Source organism: Equus caballus, chromosome 4 (assembly GCF_041296265.1).
Source record: "Equus caballus isolate H_3958 breed thoroughbred chromosome 4, TB-T2T, whole genome shotgun sequence".
Classification (NCBI taxonomy): Eukaryota; Metazoa; Chordata; class Mammalia; order Perissodactyla; family Equidae; genus Equus; species Equus caballus.
In genome coordinates this window covers 13,147,728-13,169,813 of record NC_091687.1, presented here as the reverse complement: position 1 = coordinate 13,169,813, position 22,086 = coordinate 13,147,728, and the positions used below count along the sequence as shown (strand labels likewise).

At 41.5% G+C, this 22,086-nt stretch overlaps 1 protein-coding gene across 8 annotated transcripts in view; it reads left to right on the top strand.

Moving 5' to 3' along the window:
* The window catches only part of GLI3 (GLI family zinc finger 3), a 263,246-nt gene that overhangs the window by 162,850 nt on the left and 78,310 nt on the right, over window positions 1-22,086 (top strand). For all 8 annotated transcript variants that reach the window (XM_070264361.1, XM_070264360.1, XM_070264358.1 and 5 more), the window contains 3 exons: window positions 12,511-12,713; window positions 15,712-15,858; window positions 20,366-20,567. In XM_070264361.1, the coding sequence (XP_070120462.1) occupies window positions 12,511-12,713; window positions 15,712-15,858; window positions 20,366-20,567 (552 nt within the window). The remainder of the gene's footprint in view (window positions 1-12,510; window positions 12,714-15,711; window positions 15,859-20,365; window positions 20,568-22,086) is intronic.

Here is a 22,086-nt window from a genome sequence, read left to right as displayed (position 1 = left end):
CGTAAAGAGAATGTTTTCAAAGTGCTGTTGCTACCTAAATCATACCAAATGAAAAGGAGGCCAACTTCAGCCTGAACAGTATAAAGGAGGGAAGCCTGTGTTGCGTGCTGGGTGTGTTGGTGTATCTGTGCCGATGCATAGCACAGGCTCTCAGAGGGTAAGGCTTCATGATTAATGGTGTTTATTCTTGACAGAAGCCTCCTTTATTTATCTGCAATACAGTTTAGCGATTTTATCAGGCACCTGAATGAAAAATATTCAGTCATACCAATATTGCGGTGTAAATTGAGTAGAGTCACTTTTTATTATATCTTTCTGCCTTATCATCTGCACAGTAATTTTCTAGCAGAGGTTTGATATGGAAGGGCTGGATTTAGCTGTACTTGACACAAAGCCTCTTCAATTTCCCCTAAAAGTTCAGGCTGCTCTTAGAAATGTGTGTGTGTGTGTGTGTCTGTGCGTGTGTGTGTGTGTATAATATATAAGCCCTCTCTCTTATCCAAGCAATTTCAGGATTTGAAAGAATAAAGATAAAATGCACAAACCTGGATGGGAGAAGCATTGTTAATATAAAAACATCTAATAGCTGTGAACTCACCAGTGAAAGCTCCTTTGGTGTTTAAGCTGTGGCTCAGTACTGAGCCTTCTGCATGGCTACGTGGCCCCACTTTCTTCTAATCAATCACCATCCAAGTCCAGTCAGCATAAGGCCAGACCCTTCATTTCTCCTGGGAGGAATATCCAAGTTGAAATCCAGAGTGGCCTGGGGGGAGTGTGAGTTGCTGCGATGATGGAAATACCAGTCAAGAGAGAGGGAGAAAGGACAGAAACTGAGGTCTCGTTTGTAGGACCCTCAAGTAGAGTGTCACTAAGTTTTAAACAAAACTTTATTCAAGTAACAGACTTTATAGCATTAATTGTCGAAGTTCATCAATGGCAGACAGGGACCAATGGTTTGAATCATAGGAAATGTTGGACTTTAGGATCAAAGGGGATTTTAAACCTGGTGTGTGGAATAGAGATCATCTCACCCAAATCCTCACATTTTACAGATGAGAAAAGCAAAGCCCCAGAATTTGTTTTCATAAGTCTGGGGTCCTAAGTGCGGGTTCTGCAAGGGTAATGTGAAATTTTGCCGCATCATTTAGACAATTCTAGTTAGTTGCACCTGTCCTCAGTTGTCGTATCAGAAGACTTGCTTTTGCTGTGAAGAAGTGGGCACAGCAGGAGACTTTGTGGCTCCTTTTCAAGTGGCCAGACTCATTTTCAGTTTTCCATCATGTTGCTCCCTCTGCCGAGGGCAAAGTTCTCTGGTGCCATGATAACAAGAACCCTAAGAAAATTATCTCCTTATGTGAAAGTTAACGCTTCTTTTCCATTGAAGGATATAGACAATATTTTTCTCCAGTACATTAGATATACTCCTTTCCCATATTTAATTTATCTTTGAAAAGTTTGACACCCTCAAAGAGGTGAAAATTCTGGCATATTGACAAGTGTGCCTGGGCTGTAAAGTCTTAGTCAACATGTAGTACGTCTTACAAGGTCTACTTCCAGTTAATTCTGAAGAGCTTGCCACTTAAAAAGGCTCACTCTTTTCGCCTTTACTAGGCCAGAGGCCCCTGGCAAACCTTGAGAATTTTATTCTGGAGGAGAGCTTCTTAGAGAGTGTCTTGATGTACATCCCTATTATCACTTAAAATAAGGATGATCTAAAGAATGAGGGAAAGTATAAGTCAGAGATATCTTGCCAAGGATCATAAGAGACAATGCGGAAAACACCCTCGTCAGTGGTTAATAGTAAAAATAGTAATTAGGAGGATTGCGGTGATGATGATGATGATACAGAAAAAGTCCACACCAGCTACTGGAAGATAAGCCGAAGCTCAACCTCTCAGGCTGCTGTTGATAAAGGATTTATTCTAGCTGGTTCTTGAAGCAGCATTTACAAAATAGAAATTAAAACAGAAGCTTCAAACTCTCCTTGACTCAGAATCCAGATGCACCCTGTTTAGGGTATAAATATCCTCCATTCCACCTGCAAGGACTCAACATGAAGCCAGGATTAAATTGTTGGACCCTAACTTTGTGTTTCTAATTAATTATTTCCACCCAATATATGAGGCCTCCTGCTGAAAGACTTCTCACTTAAGTTACAGATCCTGGCTTGGGGCTCTCAAGATTTTTAAAATATCTGTTTATCTTAAGTTGTTGAAATTTCCAGGTAAATGATACAAGCACAGGCGTGTTAGTTTAGTTAATGAAATCGGCAGTTCTAACTGAATCTCTTGTGTGTACTTTTTCCTTACACCAGGTGGATATCATGGTTCAAATCTAAAAGTTCCTCCCTAAGGATGTCATGGTTGATAGGATTCTGCATGATTAGAAAGCATAACACCTAGACGACAACTGCCACATTTCCCAGGAGTTTTCTAGATCCATTAGTTCATGGGATTTAGTTGTTTGCCGAGTCCCTGCACACCGTTGTATTGCAGCATCTTTTATTTTCCTATATGTTTTCTTTTTGGAAAAGAACATTATTTTGCCATTTTGAGTGTTGCTTTTGGAATGGAATTGGTAATTCATCCAATTCCAAAAAACAGGACCTCTTAGAATGTATGGAAAATTGGCAGGAATGTCAGAGAAATCAGACTGAAATTTTTGTCCACCCCTATTTTCTTTTCTTTTCTCTTGGTAATGAATTTTTGAACTAAAACCAAGAGTAACCATGCCTTGAATTTACCTTCAGGAAAAAAAAAATTCCCATTCGTTTTACTAAGGTCAGCTAAAGTCACTGGTCTACTTGCTTTGTTAGAGGAAGTGAGACGGGGTACTTCTCCATGGCACCAAGGGCATCAACATAGCTGAATTTACCCGGGCTCCAGAACAGTCCCCTCCCTGTGGCATCCTGGGGAAATAAACATACAAGAAGGTGATGAAGGCAAGATGAGTTTGGCCTTAACCAACCCAGAGCCCTAGCACACAACAGGCTGGTCAGAGGCGCCAACGTTTCCTGAGAACTTCCCATGTGACAGGTAGCAGGCTAGATGCTTTGTGTATATATTCTTGTGAAAAATTGAATAGTACAGCACTGCTTCTGTTCCATCTAGGCCTAAATAGCCTTGGAGTGAAGCCGACTTTTAAAAGATCTAGTCTACCCCACACCACATCTAAGTCTGAGATCTTGCAACTCTTGTGTAGACAGCGCATGAAATGCACACTCCCAGCCACAGGGAGAAATGGAGGGGGAAAGTGAGACAGAGGGCCCCGTGGCTGGCTGGAGTGGCCTCCCACGTGGCCTGCCCTACTGGAGGAAGAGAGAGCATCTAAAGGAAAAAGATGACTATTGAAAGGGAACAAATTATCTTGGGAGGGAAGGGAGAAAAGGACAGCGGCTGTTTGCTTTGTTCCGGCAAACCGGTTGGGAAGCCCTCTAGAAAACAGGGCCCCATCCGATGTCCTGGAATCTGACCAATGAGAGCAGCTCTGCGTCCCTCCGTCTGCAAGGCATCGGGTGAGGAGAAGAATTGCAGCTGGGCTTCTGAACTTTTCACATCGGCAGCCACAGCTGTGTTCTCATCAAAGTGGGATCTCTGTGGACTTTGTAAAGGAAGATACAACGTATTCGTTCTTCTAATAATTAACTCTTTTATTTACATTAATTATATATAATATATTAACATGATAGATAACACATAAGTTATACACTAAAAATATAATTTATATGTTAATTGTATTAATAATAATTCTAAATATTACAAAGCATTAATTTTTTTGTACTGGTTTTATTTTTCTCACAAACCTCTTGGAGGAGGAAGAAAGATTTCTCTCATTTATAGCACATCGTAGAGAGCAGGGTACCTTTCTTTCTATGGAATATTTGGGCTCCATTTGGACAAGAAAAGAGGCTGCTGACAATAAGAGTTTTAAATATACTCTGCATTTATGGAAGTAAAATATTCAAAACCGATGATCAGCTATTTAGAAACGGGTTTGTCCGCTGCCATTTGGATCAGGGATGCTGTCTACCCACTGGTGTTCTCTCTTCTGCCCTTGTTTCTGAAGTATTAAGGCCACACATCAGGCCTCTTTATGTGAGAGTGAGTTTGGGGCAGAAAGGAGACCCATACTATGAGATGTGGTCGTTTCGCTCCTGAGTGCTTATTTGAACTAATAGTGTATTTGTTAAAAACTTTTTTAATAACAGTGCATTGCACGTCGTAGTTGCTTGATGTGTACTTTTAAAAAATTCTTTGACTGTTTACCTGACCTTGAAATCTTAATCTATTTAATATAGAGTCACATTTACAGCACAGAATGGAGATAAGTTTTGGCAAATTATGTTTTACAGTCTTCTCAGGAAAGAATACAATCAATTGTAGTCATAAATAATTGCACTATTCTTGTAATACTTACGTAATGTTATTTCAGTTGTCACTGGACATGACTGACATGTATTGTGACTGTTTGCTTGGCCTCTCCCTTTGATTGGCTTAGCAGGATCTTTCCTCCCCCAAAATTGATATACAGGAGGCTACCTTCATAGTTTCCTTTGAATTTAGACTAATGAGTCTTTGTTTAACAATGGTAAATATCATGTTATTATTTACTGTGTTTTTTATGTCAATATTTTGAAAATTTTGAAAGATACAAGCATATATCTGTTTGCTTTTCTGAATTTAACAGAAATGATTGAAACCACTGGGGGAAACATTGATATTTTTGGCACATATAAATGTGTGTGTTGTTTTTAAAAAAATTGGTGATAAATAGTACACATACAGAAAAGTACACAAAATATACACATATAACTCAATGAGTTATAGTGAATTACCACAGAATAAAAACCTCTAACCACTAAGTCAGTCTAGAAATAGAACAGTTGCTGGTACCCCAGGAGCCCTCCTTGTGTACTCCGTCAGCTACTCAACGGTAAACGTTATCCTGCTATCCTGACGTGAAAGTTTAGATTTGTGCGTTATTGAGCTTTATATAAATGAGATCATACAGTATATTATATTCTTTTGTGCCAGTCTTCTTCCACTCAACATTATGTTTGTGGGATTTTCCCGTTATAGTTTATTCATTTTCATAGCTGTTTACTATTTCATTGTATGAGTTATTTACCCATTCTACTGTTCATAGATATTTGGTTATTTCCAATTTCAATGTGAATAAATAATGCTGCTCTGAATATTCTAGTATATTATGGAACATGCTCACACATCGTTGTTGGGTATATAACAAGGAAAGGAATTGCTGGATCTACGGTGTATATCTGTTCAAATAGGTAATGGCCACCTGTTTTCTATAGAGGTTGCACCAGCTTGTGCTCACGTTGTTTGTGAGTTCCTATTGCTCCAAACCCTCATCAACACTTGGCACTGTCAGTCTTTTTATTTTAACCATTCTAGTGGATGTTTAATGATAACTCATTATGGCTTTAATTTGTACTGCAATTATAAATGATGTTTATGTACAGTTTGTTAAAAGATATTAGAAAAACCTTTTAATAATAAGGGGGAAAGTATAATTCAAAATGTATTTTATTTGGACTATGTAGCAAGTGCATAATGCCTGAAAAAATGCTGAGAGTAAATATATTAAAATGTTGACGTTGGTTAGATCTGATAGCTTGGATATAGGGAATGACTTTTTTAACAATAATCTCTTAACTTTTCCATTCATAGATATGAACTCCTTTACTGCTCAGATATAAGTAGAAAATAAAAATAAGAAATTCATTTGCAAAAATCCTTTGAAATGTTGTTTCACCATTAAAACAATTATTTCTCTTTTTTTGTTGTTGTAATCAACCATAGCTCTTAAATTCCCCATATAAGAAAATATTCAGCATCTCAGTGTTGTTGCTCTGTACATTAGGTACTGCTTTAACCTTTACCTTCAGTGGCCACTTCTGTCCAAATCATATCAACATTTTGTTTCTTGGTTCATGTTCCATATTTTTCACAACTGAGATGCATCCTGGAAGCCTCCTGTTGGTACTTTTTGGTTATGCCACTCATGAGCTGACACTCACTCTTACACACTCCTTATGCGTGTGTGCCTTTCACCCCATTTGACTATAAACTCTTTGAAAGCAGCGACCAAATGACCATATATTATGTTTTTTGAAATCTCCCCAAGTGCTGAAGTCATAATAGATTCTTCCTAAATGGATTTTCAATAAAATGTATCTCCAATGAAGATATCATTGAAATATTGATCTGTGTGGTTAATACACATGTAGCTTTTAAAACTTGAAATCCAATGTGGTAAATTTGTAACAGACCTAAGTCAATTACAGATCCATGGGAAACATTCTTTAGCTGCAAAAATGATGAAAACAGGATTTGAAACTGAACCATCTTATCAGCTGGGGTCCTGGTGTTTTACTGGAGTGGATATTTACAGAGGTGTGGACAAGGTTAACAGTCGAAAAGTGATGGAAAGGCCCCCAGGACTAGCAAACGTTGGGAGGAGTTACTACCCCTAAGCTGAAGGTGCAAATGGCGGGAAAAGGTCAGTGACCGCTGGCGCTGAGGAAGGGGGTCATGCTTCAGGAGCCGTGGCCGTGCGCGGAGGAATGCTACCAGCAGAACTCTAGCTAGCTAGAGGAGGCGAGGGGAATAAATGCCCTGACTTGTCCTCCTTCACTGCAGGCTCCTGCTGGTGCTTCTCAATAGTAGGATGCAGAGGGAAAGTGAGCCAGCTGATTCAGACCCTTAAAACCACCCTCCGAGGGCATGCGGTGGTTCTGGGGTGAAGGGTGCCAAGTGGACAGTAATCAGCCCAACCATCTGTGCATTTCAGGGTCACGTGACAATTCTGGGCGGAGGTTATCTGGAAGCTGACCTGGAACAGAGGAAAGAATGAAGTGTAGGATCGTGCAAATTTCTGACAGTGTCTAGCATGTTAACCATAGACATTTCAGATATTTGTTTCCTTCGCTGTATGGAAAGCAAAATTTTTTATTACAAATTTTGGTTTATTAAAACCGTGCTTATTGAATAATTAATTTGTTGGTTAAAAATACATTATAAGGGATAACTCCCCTTTGTTCTCTCTGTTAGACCACTGCTTGAATATGAAGAGTGTCTACTTGCTATGGAAAGAACAAAATTAAACAAAAAATAAACTCGCTATATAAGAAAACCCCAACATTTCAGTATTCTTGTAGTTGGACCCTCCTGCAAAGATGCAAGGGGTATGTGTACCTTTCCAGCGTTCCAAGCAATGTGAAAGCAAACTGTAATAATCCAGCATATAAACCTTGTTTAGTGCTCTCATAATGGGTAATCCAAGTGATTAAATACTGTGATTTTAACTGTGGCATTTTAGTAACCCAATAAGATAGATGAAAAGGCAGTAACAAATTAGATTATATGAGGATATTTCATTCTAACTAAGAAGTCCAGTTACTCTCTGCAATACGTGTTTTTGTTTTTGTTTATCATAGTATACTGTTAAAAATGCTCTAATAAGAATCCTCTACTCTTCATGGTAATCTGTTTTCATGACCTTATAAAGACATTCATCTGCAGTCAAATTATCTCCACAGATGAACAAACACAATTTTATATTGCTTTATTGTCTTTTGGGAGAACATCAAAATAATCCCCACCTTCTTTCTTGTCTGAAGCAGTACTTCATTTATCCGTTGGGCAATATGAAACAAAATGACAGCCACTCGGTAGGTCTTCTTGGCCTTGGAAAGACAAATGGGTGGAAGCAATGGAGAGGATGTTATCCTTCAGTGGGCGTGCTGGGCCTCGCACGCTTGAGCCAAGATGCAGAGGAAATGGAGCAACCGCTCCTTGCCTCTCTTGTGCCCTGGCAGCCCAGACAACCCTCTACAGTTTGGACATCTCTGGTTCCCAGACAACAGTCCATATGATTTAGCTTCGAGCGTCACAGGCATATTTCTCTCCTCTTTGGCTACAGCATAAATAGCGTGGAATCTCTGTTCTTGGGCAATTCTCAGTTACACTGTTCTTCCCGGAATGTTTGTTTGTTTGTCATTTTGGTTTTTTTCTCTGCAGTTTGTGCCAGCTTTCAACGCTTGAGCCACATACAGCCCCCTGAACGCAGGGAGAACGGAAACCTACAAAGACAGAGAGAGTCATGGGAGGTCAACCATGATCTTCAATTCAATCTCTGTGTGTATCTCCTAAAAATATAAACCAAGAAGGAGACACCTATAATTTTTTTTCCTGGTACTACTGTAATCCTCAAATGAAGATTGTTAGCAAGCTTGACAAATATTTACCAGGTCAAGTTTATGATAGTTTGTGGAATAATATATGTCATTTAAATGGAAAATTTTGTGACTGCCTTCCCCACCCCTCCCATCTCCGCTTCCTTCAGTAGAGTTCACCTTCAGTAGAATTCGTAATCTTGAATGGCTCTTCCACACACCAGTGAACACACATCTGCCTATTCAATTTAAGGAGTTTAATCTTCCCTCTCAGATTGGCTTTACAATTAAAAACAAAATAACCAACAAACGATCTGGCTGCCAAGAATCTGGAACAGCGAGGAGACTGGAACTCCAGTCTCCAAAAGTCTTGCCATTTGGCTATGTGTGTGCTGAGTTGAGAATCTCACACAAAAACAAGTTTTGTTGGATGGTTCTGACAAGAACATCAACGACCACCACCATTTCCTGAGTGCCCAGTGTGGGTCAGCCATAGCAGCCCAGCGGTGGGGGAGTGGCTACTATCCCATTTTATGTACAAGGGAACTTACGCTTGAGGGACGGTCAGTGACAGCTAGCCTGAATTCAAATCCAGTTCCTTCAAAACTCCTGTATTTAATTCCTGCGTTTATGTTCTTAACCAGCTCATGTGGTTTTTTTTTTTTAAAGATTTTATTTTTTCCTTTTTCTCCCCAAAGCCCCCCGGTACATAGTTGTGTATTCTTCGTTGTGGGTTCTTCTAGTTGTGGCATGTGGGACGCTGCCTCAGCGTGGTCTGATGAGCAGTGCCATGTCCGCGCCCAGGATTCGAACTAACGAAACTCTGGGCCACCTGCAGCAGAGCGCGCGAACTTAACCACTCGGCCACGGGGCCAGCCCCGAGCTCATGTGGTTTTATGATTTTGCTTGAAAATCCAAGGAGGTGCTTCCGGGGCATTGTCAGGTTGAGGAACAAAGCAGACAGGTATGTTTTCACCATAAGAATTGCTTTGAAAAGAGGGTTCCAACATTTCAGTGTTTGAAAATCTCACAGTATCTTGTATCTGCCATCCCTAATATGTGTGTGTATGTTTCTGTGTATGTGTATGTATGAGGATATATGTGCATATGTACATATGTGTCTGTATTGTATATGTGTATATATTAGACGTGCAATCTATTAGTATAGTATGTGATTTATATACGTATATATGTATGTATGCATGTATTCACCATTTATTAGATGCCAGGCTCAGTATATGAGACTTTACTTATATCCACTTGCCAAGACCCCCGTGAGGTAGGTTCTTCCCCATAGTACTGTTAAGGACCAGAAGAGGGTGTGTATTGCAGCCAAGGTCACACAGCCATCCCCATTGGTTCCCTTCAGCACCCGAGCCCTTCCATAGTGTCACTGCTCTGGTGGTCTGACTCACCTGTCTCCAGAATTCCTGGTGACCCCTCATTGAGTGAACCTATTAAACATTTCCTATTCCTATCCTGGGATCGACTACTAGACGCCTTGTTTCTTTAGGGCAATTGATTAACTTACAGCTTTCTGATTTGCATTTCCTATTTGCATTCTTATTGGCATGATCCACCACCTTGTTTGGAAACAGGTGACCCCCTATCTCTTCAGCATCATCTCTCTGGAAGGGACCTGCGTGGATATGACGTTCACCATAGTGGGTGAAGTTTCCTGACTTCCTCTGCAGGAGGAGCCAGCCCTCTTCTCTGATGTTGTTTCTTAGTGGTTTGCAAAGGGAGAGTGGGGCTCTGGATTCCTGCCAGGGAAGATGTGTCCAGGTCTTGATTTCTTCTCATCGCAGCTCTTTTAATAGTTGTCTTCAGTCTTCTTGTGGGAATGGGTCAAATGAAAGTGAAGACCAGGGTGTGGGCGTCAGATGTCCACAGACTTTGGTGAAAAGAGAAAACCGTCGGCTGTCTCTGGCCTCCTTGCTTCTTTGGGGCTGGTGACTGCCCCAGCCTGACCTCTGTAATTTTCGTGTTCCAAATGCTGATTTTTTTTCCCCTGCATGATTCTTCAAAATAGAATCTAAGCCTCTAGGAATATTCTTACAACCCTTCTCAATTCTAGAGTTTTAGAAAAATAAGATTCCAATCTTTGTCTAAATTGAAAAAACAAGTAAGAAAAGCCATTGCCTTCACTGATTTTTAGTTTATATTGTTCAGATCGAGATTCTTGTGAGTCACCAAAGCTTTTCTAGGGGGTATCATCTGCTGGATTTCTTGAACTGTCTACTTTTCTACATTTCTGCTGCGCCAGTCTCTCATCATAAATCTACAAAAATGTAAAATATATTTTTTAATAATTACTTTTTTTTAAGATTTTTTTATTTTTCCTTTTTCTCCCAAAGCCCCCTGGTACATAGTTGTGTATTTTTAGCTGTGGGTCCTTCTAGTTGTGGTATGTGGGACGCCGCCTCAGCATGGCCTGATGAGCCATGTCCATGCCCAGGATTTGAATTGGCAAAACCCTGGGCCAATAAAGCAGAGCACGCGAACTTAACCACTTGGCCATGGGGCTGGCCCCTGTAATAATTACTTTTGAACACATCAGAAGGATTGATTTTCCTTTCAGGTAGAAAATGGATTAATGAATTTGAACTTCCCCTGTGCTCTAAAGTAGCAGCATGTCCAAATGGAGCTTAGGTTTTGACTGGTGACACAGAGGTAACTTGTTTTGTAGTAGCGAGCTAAAATTGGATAGACTAATAGGTTATGCTGATTTCTATTGAGTACATTCTAAGTAATTTTACTAGTTTCTGAGTGTGTATGGAAAGCTTCAAGTTTGAAAAGAACCGGCTATTTTCAGGTGGTGAGTTCTCACTCTGCCCACATGTAAATTTAGAAAACTCAGGATTTTTATTTCTCTTCACCAAAAGAGGCATCTGAATAACAAATCAAATGCCTCATTTTTTTTTTTAGTTCCAAATAAAAAATACTAAGAAGGAGCAAGCGAGAAAATCCTCTCCCCCTACGATTCACCCTTTTATTTTCTCCCGAGAGCAAATTCATTCTCTCATCTCTGCCCTCGTTTGTTTCGGCGGCTGCGCTGTGCACTTGGTGGCACTGGCTTCTGCCAAGATCACACTCTAATGTGGGGACGGGCCAGACCAGCCGGCCGTGTGCCTTTGCTTCAGGAGGCGTGCAGAGAAAATGTGTTTCTCCTCCCTTTCATTTCACTCCTAAAGCCAGTGGCATAAGAGGACTTTGCCGTCCCCGGTAGATCCATCTCTGTCGCGGCCTCTCCTTTTTATGGCCATGTCCTCTGTGAATGAGGAAGCGGAGAGCACAAGGGTTTAGCCTGTCGTAGCCAGTTCACTGGATTATCCACACAAAACCTCTTCTATTAGAGAAGGAACAAGGTGGCAAGGGAGGCTGCGCAGGCTGACCATTGTAGAATGCCTGTCCCCGGGGGCTTCAGTCGCTCTGGGGAAGAGTTCCCAGGGGCGGATCCGGGCACAGTGCAGCAAGGTATGTTCCAGAATTGATTTTCATCAGCCCAAAAGCTTACGTTCTTACGTTCTACCTTAGCTCATTATAGCCGAGGCATGAGCTTGATCAAAGCCCATTCTTCTCCAACTTTCTAGTCCCAGGAATACTTAATTACTGATTGTTCACTGAACACGGCTAATCAGGATGCCACAGGGAAAATGAGTGTAGGAGACAGCCGCCTCCTGGGGAGGAGGATCTTCCAAACAGTGCAGCCCAGGTCTGTGGAACTGGTTTCACTCACAGCTCCAACACCCTCGGCAGTCAAGCCCAAGCATTGAGATACAGAAGGTCTGATTTCACGTTTCTTACAGACTTCTGCAATTCGGCTCTTTTCTTTTCTGTGGCCAGCTCTGCCATGCGCATGCTCAGACTTCCAGACCACATCAATTCGCGTTCTTTCTTTCTTTTTTCTTAATGCAACACCATGATGGTGAGAGGTAAGTTTTCAAGGGTGACATTAATGTTCTGGTCAAATAGAATCGCAGCAACTACTTTAAGCTCGTTTGCCTGTTGTTCAGAATTTCTTCTCATGACGAAAGCCAAAGACTGACCTTTATTTTCCAAAATTCAGGGTACCATGAAATTTCTCAAAGGTCAATTTTCTTTGCCCAAATAATTGTATAGTAGCGTTCCCTGCATTCTATCACCATGATTTTAAGCTAATGGTAGTGGAAATATATATGCCTCGTATCATTTCCCCCAAGACACCTTGAGTTCCCTTGAAATGTTAACGTATTTTCTTTCACAGCCAGCCTCCGCCCGTGGACATATTGGTCTCATGCATTCCTCTAGTGTCTGGTTTTCTTTTTTCCTAGGCCTTCTGCCTTATCTAGTAGCCCAACGTATTCGGACCTGCCCTTCATTAGGATCTCCCCGCACCGGAACCCCGCCGCAGCGTCGGAGTCCCCCTTCAGCCCTCCACATTCCTACATCAACCCCTACATGGACTACATCCGGTCCCTGCACAGCCCGTCCCTGTCCATGATCTCGGCAGCCCGGGGGCTGAGCCCCACAGATGGTAAGTCTCAGAGCAACCCGTTCTGCTGCCACACGTCCAGCCCCCTCGTCCCATGCCTCCCCTGGGATGCGGTATAGAGGACCTCCAATGTTTATTGAGCATTTCCCATGTGCCAGGTGCTAAAGTGCATTAAGTGCATGCTTTCAGTGCAGCGTTCCAGCACCCCCATGAGGGTGGGGTTATTATCGCCATTTTCAGGTGAGGATAGCAGTTTGCAGAGGGGCCGGGTAACTGGCAGCCTGGTCCATTGGCTAGTGAGCAGCAGAGGTGGAACTCAAAGCCAGGTCTCATTGACTCCAGAATCCTTGCTCTTCTGCGGCTCCATGCGTGCTTGGACTGGCCATGTAGCCATTCCCCAAGTATGCTTGTGTATCCTGTATGTTTTGCTCAGCATCTGATGAACGCTTTTCTGTCCTGCATGTCTGAGAGGCACATTTATATAGATGTGTCTATTAGAGTAGAGCTTCTCAACCTCCGGTGTGCATATGGATCACCCAGGGATAATGGTGATGCGATTCCGTGTGCGGTGGGTCCGGGTGAGGCCTCAGATTCTGCACTTCAGAAAAACTTCCAAGTGATGTGAGTGCTGCTGGTCCATGGACCATGCTCTGAGTAGCAAGGTCTTAGAGACCATGATGGTCCAGCCCTTTGTATATGCCCCCTGTCCTTGATTGTGCCAGCTGAAAACTGGAAGAGGGGTGTATGGGAAAAGAAACAAACTTTGACTTTAATTCTATAATACTTAATGCTCATTTTAGGCTCTCGAGGATCAAATTCCGGTTGGTTCTATTAGCCTCACAATTCATTACTTTCACATGACTCTTTAATTGGAGCTGTGTATTCTGCGACCGTTAGGTTATAAACTGTTCCCTTGATTCGGGGAGAACATTTCCCATCGCATGCACACATATGCAAACTCGCTTGCGCACAGTTGCTGGAATCTGAATGAAGGTCCAGAATTGCATAAACCATATTAATTGCAAAGAGTGGGTTCTGAGTTAGTTCTCTGCAGCACATCGCAAATCGCCGGTGCTTGTTTCAGAGCACAGAGGAGCACCGTGCCCTCCGTCTCACTGAGCAGTGTCTGCTGTGACCCTGCACTGTCCACATTCTCCATGCAGACCACTTCCCGCGGCTGGCTGTGCTGGTGGAATAGTCGGTGGGGAGCTGCGTGGGATTTCTCAGTATGCATCCACTCAGTTGTACATCCAAGAGTAGCTGTGCTCCAAGAACAACTGCCTGCTCATCTTCTTCTGACTCAATGCAGTCAATATGCTTTAAAGTCCTTAAAGAACAAGTTTTGCCATTTGGACAAGATTCACATTTTTCTCTTTCAGTTTTATTGACATATAACATATAGAGCGCTGTATAAGTTTGAGGTGTATAACATAATGCCTTGACTTACATATATTGTGGAATGATTGCCACAATAAGTATAGTTGTCTATCATCTCGTATAGATACAAAAAGAAAAAAGAAAAACATATTTTTTTGCCTGTGATGAGAACTTTTAGGACTTACCCTCTTAGCAGTTTTCAAATATAGCATACGTCAGTATTAACTATAGTCATCAAGTTGTACATTGCATTCCCCAGTACTTACTTATTTTATGACTGGAAGTTTGTAAGATTCACGTTTCAAAAATAAAACTATGAGAGAATCAAATCTGGGTTAGTTCTTCTGCTTGGGATTTGGTTTTTCAATGGGAAAAATGGAGAGTCACCTCCCTGGAGTACTTGGGGATTCATGGAAATGACTAACCAGGAGAACAGAGGGAGAGAGGAATCAGGGAGGCCAGCTAAGAATGGACTTGGAATTATACCTGGCTCATGGAAATGTAGTGGGGCCAGTGGAAAGTGGTACCTCTGGTTAAAGCATTGTATCATCTACTTTCTATAGTGTTTGATGATGAGTATGAATTAAAACATTCTTTGATTGGTTGTTCTGCCTTCCTCTGCCTGCCTTTCAAGAGTCCAATTGATATCCAAAGTCGAGTCACCAATATTTCTCTTTTGTAGTCTAAGATTTTTAAATATATGTGTCTACCTTCATCATGTATAAAAAGTATATGAGCACAAATGTAAAACACAAACCTGTCTTAGAATGCCAGCGCTTCTACCTAATAATTGCAAAACTAACTTTTATTGATGCAATGCGCTGTGCTAAGCACTTTCCACGCATCCTTGTATTTATTGCTCCCAACAACCTCGGGAGCCCTGAGAGGTGAGGCTGGGGTTTGCATCCCATCTCTGTGAATCTGGAGACCACCCTCAGGATCTCCTGCAGTATCTTGCTGCTTTTGCACATAAATTGGCAGGTGGAAACCAATTATTATCCCACTCTTATAGAGCTGACGCTTGCCGGTAAATTGCTCCAGATTGATAGGTATGTTTTCCTTTTGATTTTGTAATGGAAAAAAAGAGCTTTTAAATTATGGAACATAAAATTGCAGCTTATCACCCAGTCGTGTGTTATTAAAGCTGTGCTATCTTTTCCACTTGTAAGCCTTGGGTCCTCCAGGTAGTGAGAGCTGACTCAGACACTCCTGTCGGGAAGCTTTGGGAAGTATTTTAAATACGTGCAGAAAGATAGCGTAGCTGTCTACTAAGTTGTTGACTACTATAGAAAATGTGAACATACCGTGATTTGATATAAGAAACTATTTTATTTTGGGAGGCAAACATGGGAATGAGTTCTGTACATATGTACATTTTAATTATTTTGAATTCTTGATGATTTCTTTGAACTAACCTCAAACATTTTAGAATGTATTTCATTGTTTTCTATCCTTTTCCTTGAGTTTTATTTTCAAATAAAAGATAGATGTAGTAGACTTGAGTGAAAGCACAATTTGAGTTAAAGAAGTTTTACTAGAATGAGCCATAAAAGGAATTGCTGATGTGGGCTGGGCGATAAACGGACTTTGAGATGTCTCAAGGAAAGCTTCTTGTTGACCTTCTTGTGACAAGTAACTGTGCTTCTCTTGTCTCCTCTTCTAGCCCCGCACGCTGGAGTCAGCCCAGCGGAATACTACCATCAGATGGCTCTCTTAGCCGGCCAGCGCAGCCCCTATGCAGACATCATTCCCTCAGCTGCCACCGCCGGCGCTGGGGCCATCCACATGGAATATCTTCATGCCATGGATAGTAAGTGATGGAGCTGTCATCCGTAGTCCTGGGGGTGGCCAATGCTAACTCATGAAATGGAGAGAGAGATACAAAGATTAGGTGATTGTGTAACGTTTCAAGTCAGAGAAGGAGGAGGAACCACTGAGATTTGGTGCTCTGGTTCCCTTGGTCTCTTGGAAGCTTCCACAGATTCAGCCATCCTGGGACTCCCTGTTTAGCTGAGGGATACCAACGAACTGGAAGATGCAGGTGATTGTAATTTGGCAGACATACAAAAAGTACCCTGCCCTGATTGTCTTGATAACAAAATAAGGAAGCGTGTTTGATTACAGGAATGTACTTTGCCCAGTCATTCTTTGGTTTCGTATATTTTATGCTTTAAAATTAATTAAAAAAAAGACATCTGGACTTGGTTTTACATTTTTTTTCATTGATTTATTTTGCCTCCTATGTTTTCTTTACATTAAAAATGATATTTCCCCGAGACCTTTTATATAGGAAAAATGAAAACCATTTCCAAAGCAGAAAGGGCTACTTTCAGTACATAGCAGGGGAAGAAAATGGGATCATTTGCTGCATTTTATATTACTTATTTTTAGGTGTCTCGAGGCTTCTGATGGTTTCTTTGGGTCACTTATCTAGATGTATAGACAAATGAGCCTACGAGCATCCCTTTTCAGAACATCCAACAGTTCTCATTTACTCAGATTCTTTAAGCCCACATCCATTTGTCAGGTGCCAGGAAGTGAACCTGAAGCATCCTCCAAGGTCTGTATCCATGAGACCCCCCCCCCCGCCTTTGAATATGGCAGCAATATGACTTGGAGTAGAGACTGTGCTCGAGGTTTTGCTTGTTTCTTTTCTTAGTCGCGGTGGTTAACTTGTGCTTTTCCGTCTACAGCCTGCATAGGTTCTCCATGATGAAGGGGGTGCGTTGGTCAACTCTCTAGCACTGGTTTGTAATTCAGTCCTCAGGTTTGGAATAGAGAGGAGGTGACTGGACCACACAGGATAAGATCCACGGCTTTAGTCTCCTTCCTGTCGTGGACTAACTGAGCTCCGTTACGTGGGAACTTCAGCTTGCCCTGGTGTCCGCTGCAGGTTCATTACCACACACAAAGTGAAGGAAATGTCTTCCATCTTCTGCAAGGCTTTGTTGTTCTGCTTTGTAGAGTAGAGAGCTTACATTTCAGATTCTTCATAACCACATTTCAATTAGGGATTGTTGGGAAAAAAAGAGTTCAGTGTTATTATGCAAATTAGTTATTTAAAATCTGCAAATAAGGAATTAAAATAAGAGAGAATCCTTGGAAGGTCAAGCCATATTACCTTCTCTATTTGATGAGAATGTGTTTAGTCAGGCAATGGCGGGTTTTATCTAAATAAAGGATGAAGCTACCCTTTTACTTTGTAAAAACTAATTAAAGGAATTTTAATTTGCCTGAGTATATGGTAAATTGATTGTCATTAAGTAGGAATTTAGATGTCCTATCATTCATCACATAAAAGTAAACCTCCTTTTTCTTTGTCAGAATTTTTTATTAGAATAGAGAAACAAAACAATTAACGGTAAGCCAGATCGGAGATATCTGTGTTGAACAGTAAGAATGCCTGGGCTTAGATCTAAGCGGAAAGCGGTCTGATCAGTGAAGAACTGGCCCACTTCTCTCTCAGCAGTTTTGAAAATGCTCACTTTGTGTTTTAGCAGTTCTCTTCAAGAGCATCCCCGGTCGCTGTCCCCAAATGCTGACTTTCTCTTTGTTCAGTGATTCAGGGGTTGGGAGGACCATATTCAAGGTTGAAAAGTGCTTCAAGAGCTGCCCTCCTTCCCTCTAAAATAATGGAGAGCATTCAGTTAGACAGAACCTAGGAAGAGAGCCCAGAATTTAAATCAGAGGAAACTTTTCCAATGGAGAAGCGAAATAGTTTTAAATTCCTTCGTTGGATGCCCATCTGCAGGAGCAGAGCCGACCTGGGATTGAGTTGGCCCCTCTGACCCACAGTTGTAGATCTTTCGGACTCTGCAGTTGGCGGAAACCACAATAAACTGGTTTCAGACGAGTAGCTGACTTTAAAATGTGCCAACATTGGGCATACCTGGGTTTCAGCAGGTGTAGTATGACGTGTTGCGCATCAGAATGAACAACTCTGTTTTCTGGCTCTAATTCTACCTTTCGGGATTCAAATGACCTTAAAAAACAGGAGAGCAAGTCATCTCTATGAGGAATATCCTAGAGATGAGGGCTCTTGAAAACCATACTATTTTTGTTGGTGGAAACTGACTTAAATAAATGCCTATCTTGGAGAGAAAAACAGAGGAGCTGGACCAACCAGGCTGTGTGCAACCTGAAGGGTTCCATGGAAGGGATGAGGCGAGGCCCCCGGGTTCTGTCTTTGAATGATGTGAGGCGGGTATAGGCTTCTATGTCAGCGTCAGAAGGCCTTCTTATCTGGTTAGTGGTTCAAAAAATTCGAGACATCCCAGAGATTCAGCTCTGTCTAGAATGTCCTGTTACTTCTAACTCTGCCAGTGATCACTGAGTCTCATGGAGAAGGTTATTGTCGAGGATCATGTGGAAGTCGATCATATGTCTGGTTTGTCCTTAGAATCTTTTGGAAGTAGAATGTATTTCTTCATTGAAATACTGTGTGATGAAGTTAGCTTCATTTTGTGTAATGAGTAAATGTGAAACATTTATGTTTAAGGCAGATGCTATAATTAAAGGAAGATTCTGATTTAAACACTAAAAGATGTTACATGGTTGAGATTGCTGTTTTTGTACTAACATTCCCTAAATCAGGCTGGTAATGATAGGATTCTAAATGAAGGGACTAGATTTTAAATGTGCCCGAAAGAATACCTACCTTGGGGTAGGTACCACCTTCATCATTCAAATTGGTTTTTCAGTTTTAAACATGGATGGTACTAACTTACCAATTTCCAGTTTGTGATTTGTTTCTTATTAACCAAAAAGTTTATCTGTTTATTTGTGTAATATTATCTATAGAGTCTTTCCATATTCATCGATTCCATTTCATTAAATTACCTCAAAGCATGTTGGGTTGTTACCTTGTGTCGTGATCTATCTCTGATGAAGCAAATATTCCCAGTGAATTTTCTGGAGCCCAAGTGCCCAGACCTTTTTTCTATAAAGAAGGCTTAATTCCTACTTCAGTTTTCTGGGTACCACAAAATTGCCATGTCTTTGTAAGCAGGTGTCCTCATACGGTGAAATAGAAACCTTCCAGTATTACTTAAAAATAAGCAAATTTTATTTGTCTCTTACCTAGTGGGATTGTGTTCTCATTCTTCTATCAAATCTTAGTTTGATGGCTCTGTAAGGTAAATGACCTTAGAAAAGGACTGGGCCTGTGGGCCACGTGCATAGCTATGCCCTGAAATTCAGATCTCTAAAACCTACCAAATTGAAGGCAAATGGGCTTTTAATTTTTAACTCTCTAGGTGAAAAGCCTTGTATTAAGTTGGCACGCGTTTAAGAGTGAGTTACTAACCTTCAGATTAGAACTTCATTGCTGGAATCTTCTTGAAGGCTAAAAATTCTCATAAACGCAGAGAATTAATTAATTAATTAATTAATCTAACAAGTCCAGAGAATTAAAATAGACTCCTCAAACCTCATTACAATGCAGGGCGTTCCCCCCCCCCACCTTGAAAAATCTGTAAACAAACACGTCCCAAAATTTTAAATGTTTCTTGGGACTTACGCTGTCAGATGATGGGGAATCCGGGGCATAGTTCCTCAATCTCGGCACTATTGGGACCAGATCATTTTTCATCGTGGGGGGCTGCTCTGCACATCACAGGGTGTTCAGCAGCATCCCTGGCCTCTACCCACTAGATGTGAACAGCACCCCATGAGTTGTGATAACCAAAGTGTCTCCAGATGTTGTCACATGTCCCCTGGGGGCAAAATTGCCCCCGATTGAGAACCATTAATTTAGGATAATGTATTTATCGGTAGTTTCACTAGAGCTTTAAGTATACCGTGGATCAGATAACTACAGAAATCATGGGGAAATGAGGGCATAACCAAGCTGAGTTTTTTTTATCTTAGGATGCTTTAATTCATTTTTCCCTTCGGCTCATTGCCTTAAAATGGTGCGTGTTGGGGTGGGGAGGGCGGTGTGTGGTGCAACTGTGGGAACTACTGTCTTTGTCGCTTGTGGTGAATTAATGATGGGAATATCTAAGCAGCCGTCAGATTCATAAATCACTAGAAATGAGAGGGATAACACATAAAAGTCTTTCCCTTTTGTTTAGCAATTTATCATTTTGCCTGCACATTAATAAACAGAGCTCCCCCGAGGTAAGCCCCTGGAAGATAAATATTTCTCCCTAATTTCCTCAATTGTAGCTAGTAGATCATAAGTGGGAGGAGAGGTACTTGTCATCGCAATTTGCCGGCTTCTTATCCTTCGCTTCTTCCACGCAGGCGAGAAGCAATAAATAACAGGTGCTGAGTGCAACCACAGGTAATCAGGTTCTGTTTTGTTTATATAACAGGCACCCGATTCCCCAGCCCCCGGCTGTCAGCCAGGCCGAGCCGGAAACGTACACTGTCCATCTCACCGCTGTCCGATCACAGCTTTGACCTTCAGACCATGATAAGGACGTCTCCCAACTCCTTGGTCACAATTCTCAATAATTCCCGCAGCAGCTCTTCAGCAAGTGGCTCCTACGGTCACTTATCTGCAAGTGCAATCAGGTACGTATTTTCTCGACTTTATTGCGTGTTTCTTTAATAAAACGTCAGCAGCACTCCACTGCACCTGCGTTTGCGGTCCTGACGACCTGTGAGGAAGACTACAACCATGTGACACTGGGCCTGGCCTGGGATGCAGGTCAGAAATCATTACAGTGAATTCCAGAGCCAGTTATGGGCAGACTTTCGTCAGTTGCCCGCATGTAGAAACAGTAGTTATTCAGTTATGATGAAATCCACTTCATAGAGACGGTGAGTATGGAAAATCTTTTCACCCAGGCCCCTCTTACTAAGAATAGTTCTCTAGAAGAAAAACTGACTTCATACCTGGTGGTGTGGCCCGTGCGAGAACAGGAGCAGAAATCAAAAGACCAGGCAAGGCATGATTCACAATTGTTACTACTGGGGGAAAGGCGTACATTGGGAGGAAGAAAGAAAAAGGTGACATCAGGGTTTTTAATCTAACGGAAAATAAATGTGGATGGCATTCAGAGGAACTCTGGCAAAAGAAGATTTCCTTGTTTTCCCGTTAAATGTGTTTAGCTTAGTTTGAAAGCTCTCTATTCTGACCATCCTCCTTTGCTGTCCAGTGGGAGCATTTTGACACTGCCTTTGGTGAAGTGCGTTATGTCTGTACTTGCATGTGAAGGTGCAAACACAAATTTCTGTAAACATGCTGAACATAAAATATTTCTCATTGCCAATGATCAAACTTGGGCTGATGTCAATAAGTTGGGAATAAAAGTAAGCCAGTTTATGAATTTTAGGTGTGTTTACACTGCTTTTATCAGCTTATTGTTTTGAACCATGCTAGTTAACAAATGGTTATTTTAGACACAGAATTAGATAATACTCTAATTAATTAAGCGACTCTGGGGATAAACTTTAGGTTTCATTTCCCCCAAGTTTTTCACCAATAATTTAAGAATTCAGTTCATTGCAGTCTTTTTTTTTTAAAGATTTTATTTTTTTCCGTTTTCTCCCCAAAGGCCCCCAGTACATAGTTGTATATTCTTCGTTGTGGGTCCTTCTAGTTGTGGCATGTGGGACGCTGCCTCAGCATGGTTTGATGAGCAGTGCCGTGTCCGCGCCCAGGATTCGAACTGACGAAACACTGGGCCGCCTGCAGTGGAGCACGCGAACTTAACCACTCGGCCACCGGGCCAGCCCCTCATTGCAGTCTTTTTGAACTATAGTTTTGCAAACCATGGATAATTCCTTTCTTGAAAAGTACATCTTAAAGGCTATTTTCACTAGCCTTGCTTTGAATAAGTGAGGATTTGTTTATTGGTGTGTTTCTATAACTAGACAATAGCTCTAGTTGTTAATTGATGGGTCTTCTATGACAGATATACATATTGTGGACACCCCAACAGTCCAGCAAAAAAAGTATTAGCAATAGTAACACACCATGTTTACTAGAAATGATGAACACCTTTGTTTTTTTCATGACGTTCTCAATTACAGTCTTAATTCTTTTCTTGGGCCATTATCAGCAATGCTTTTGGCGGGCAAGTTAGTG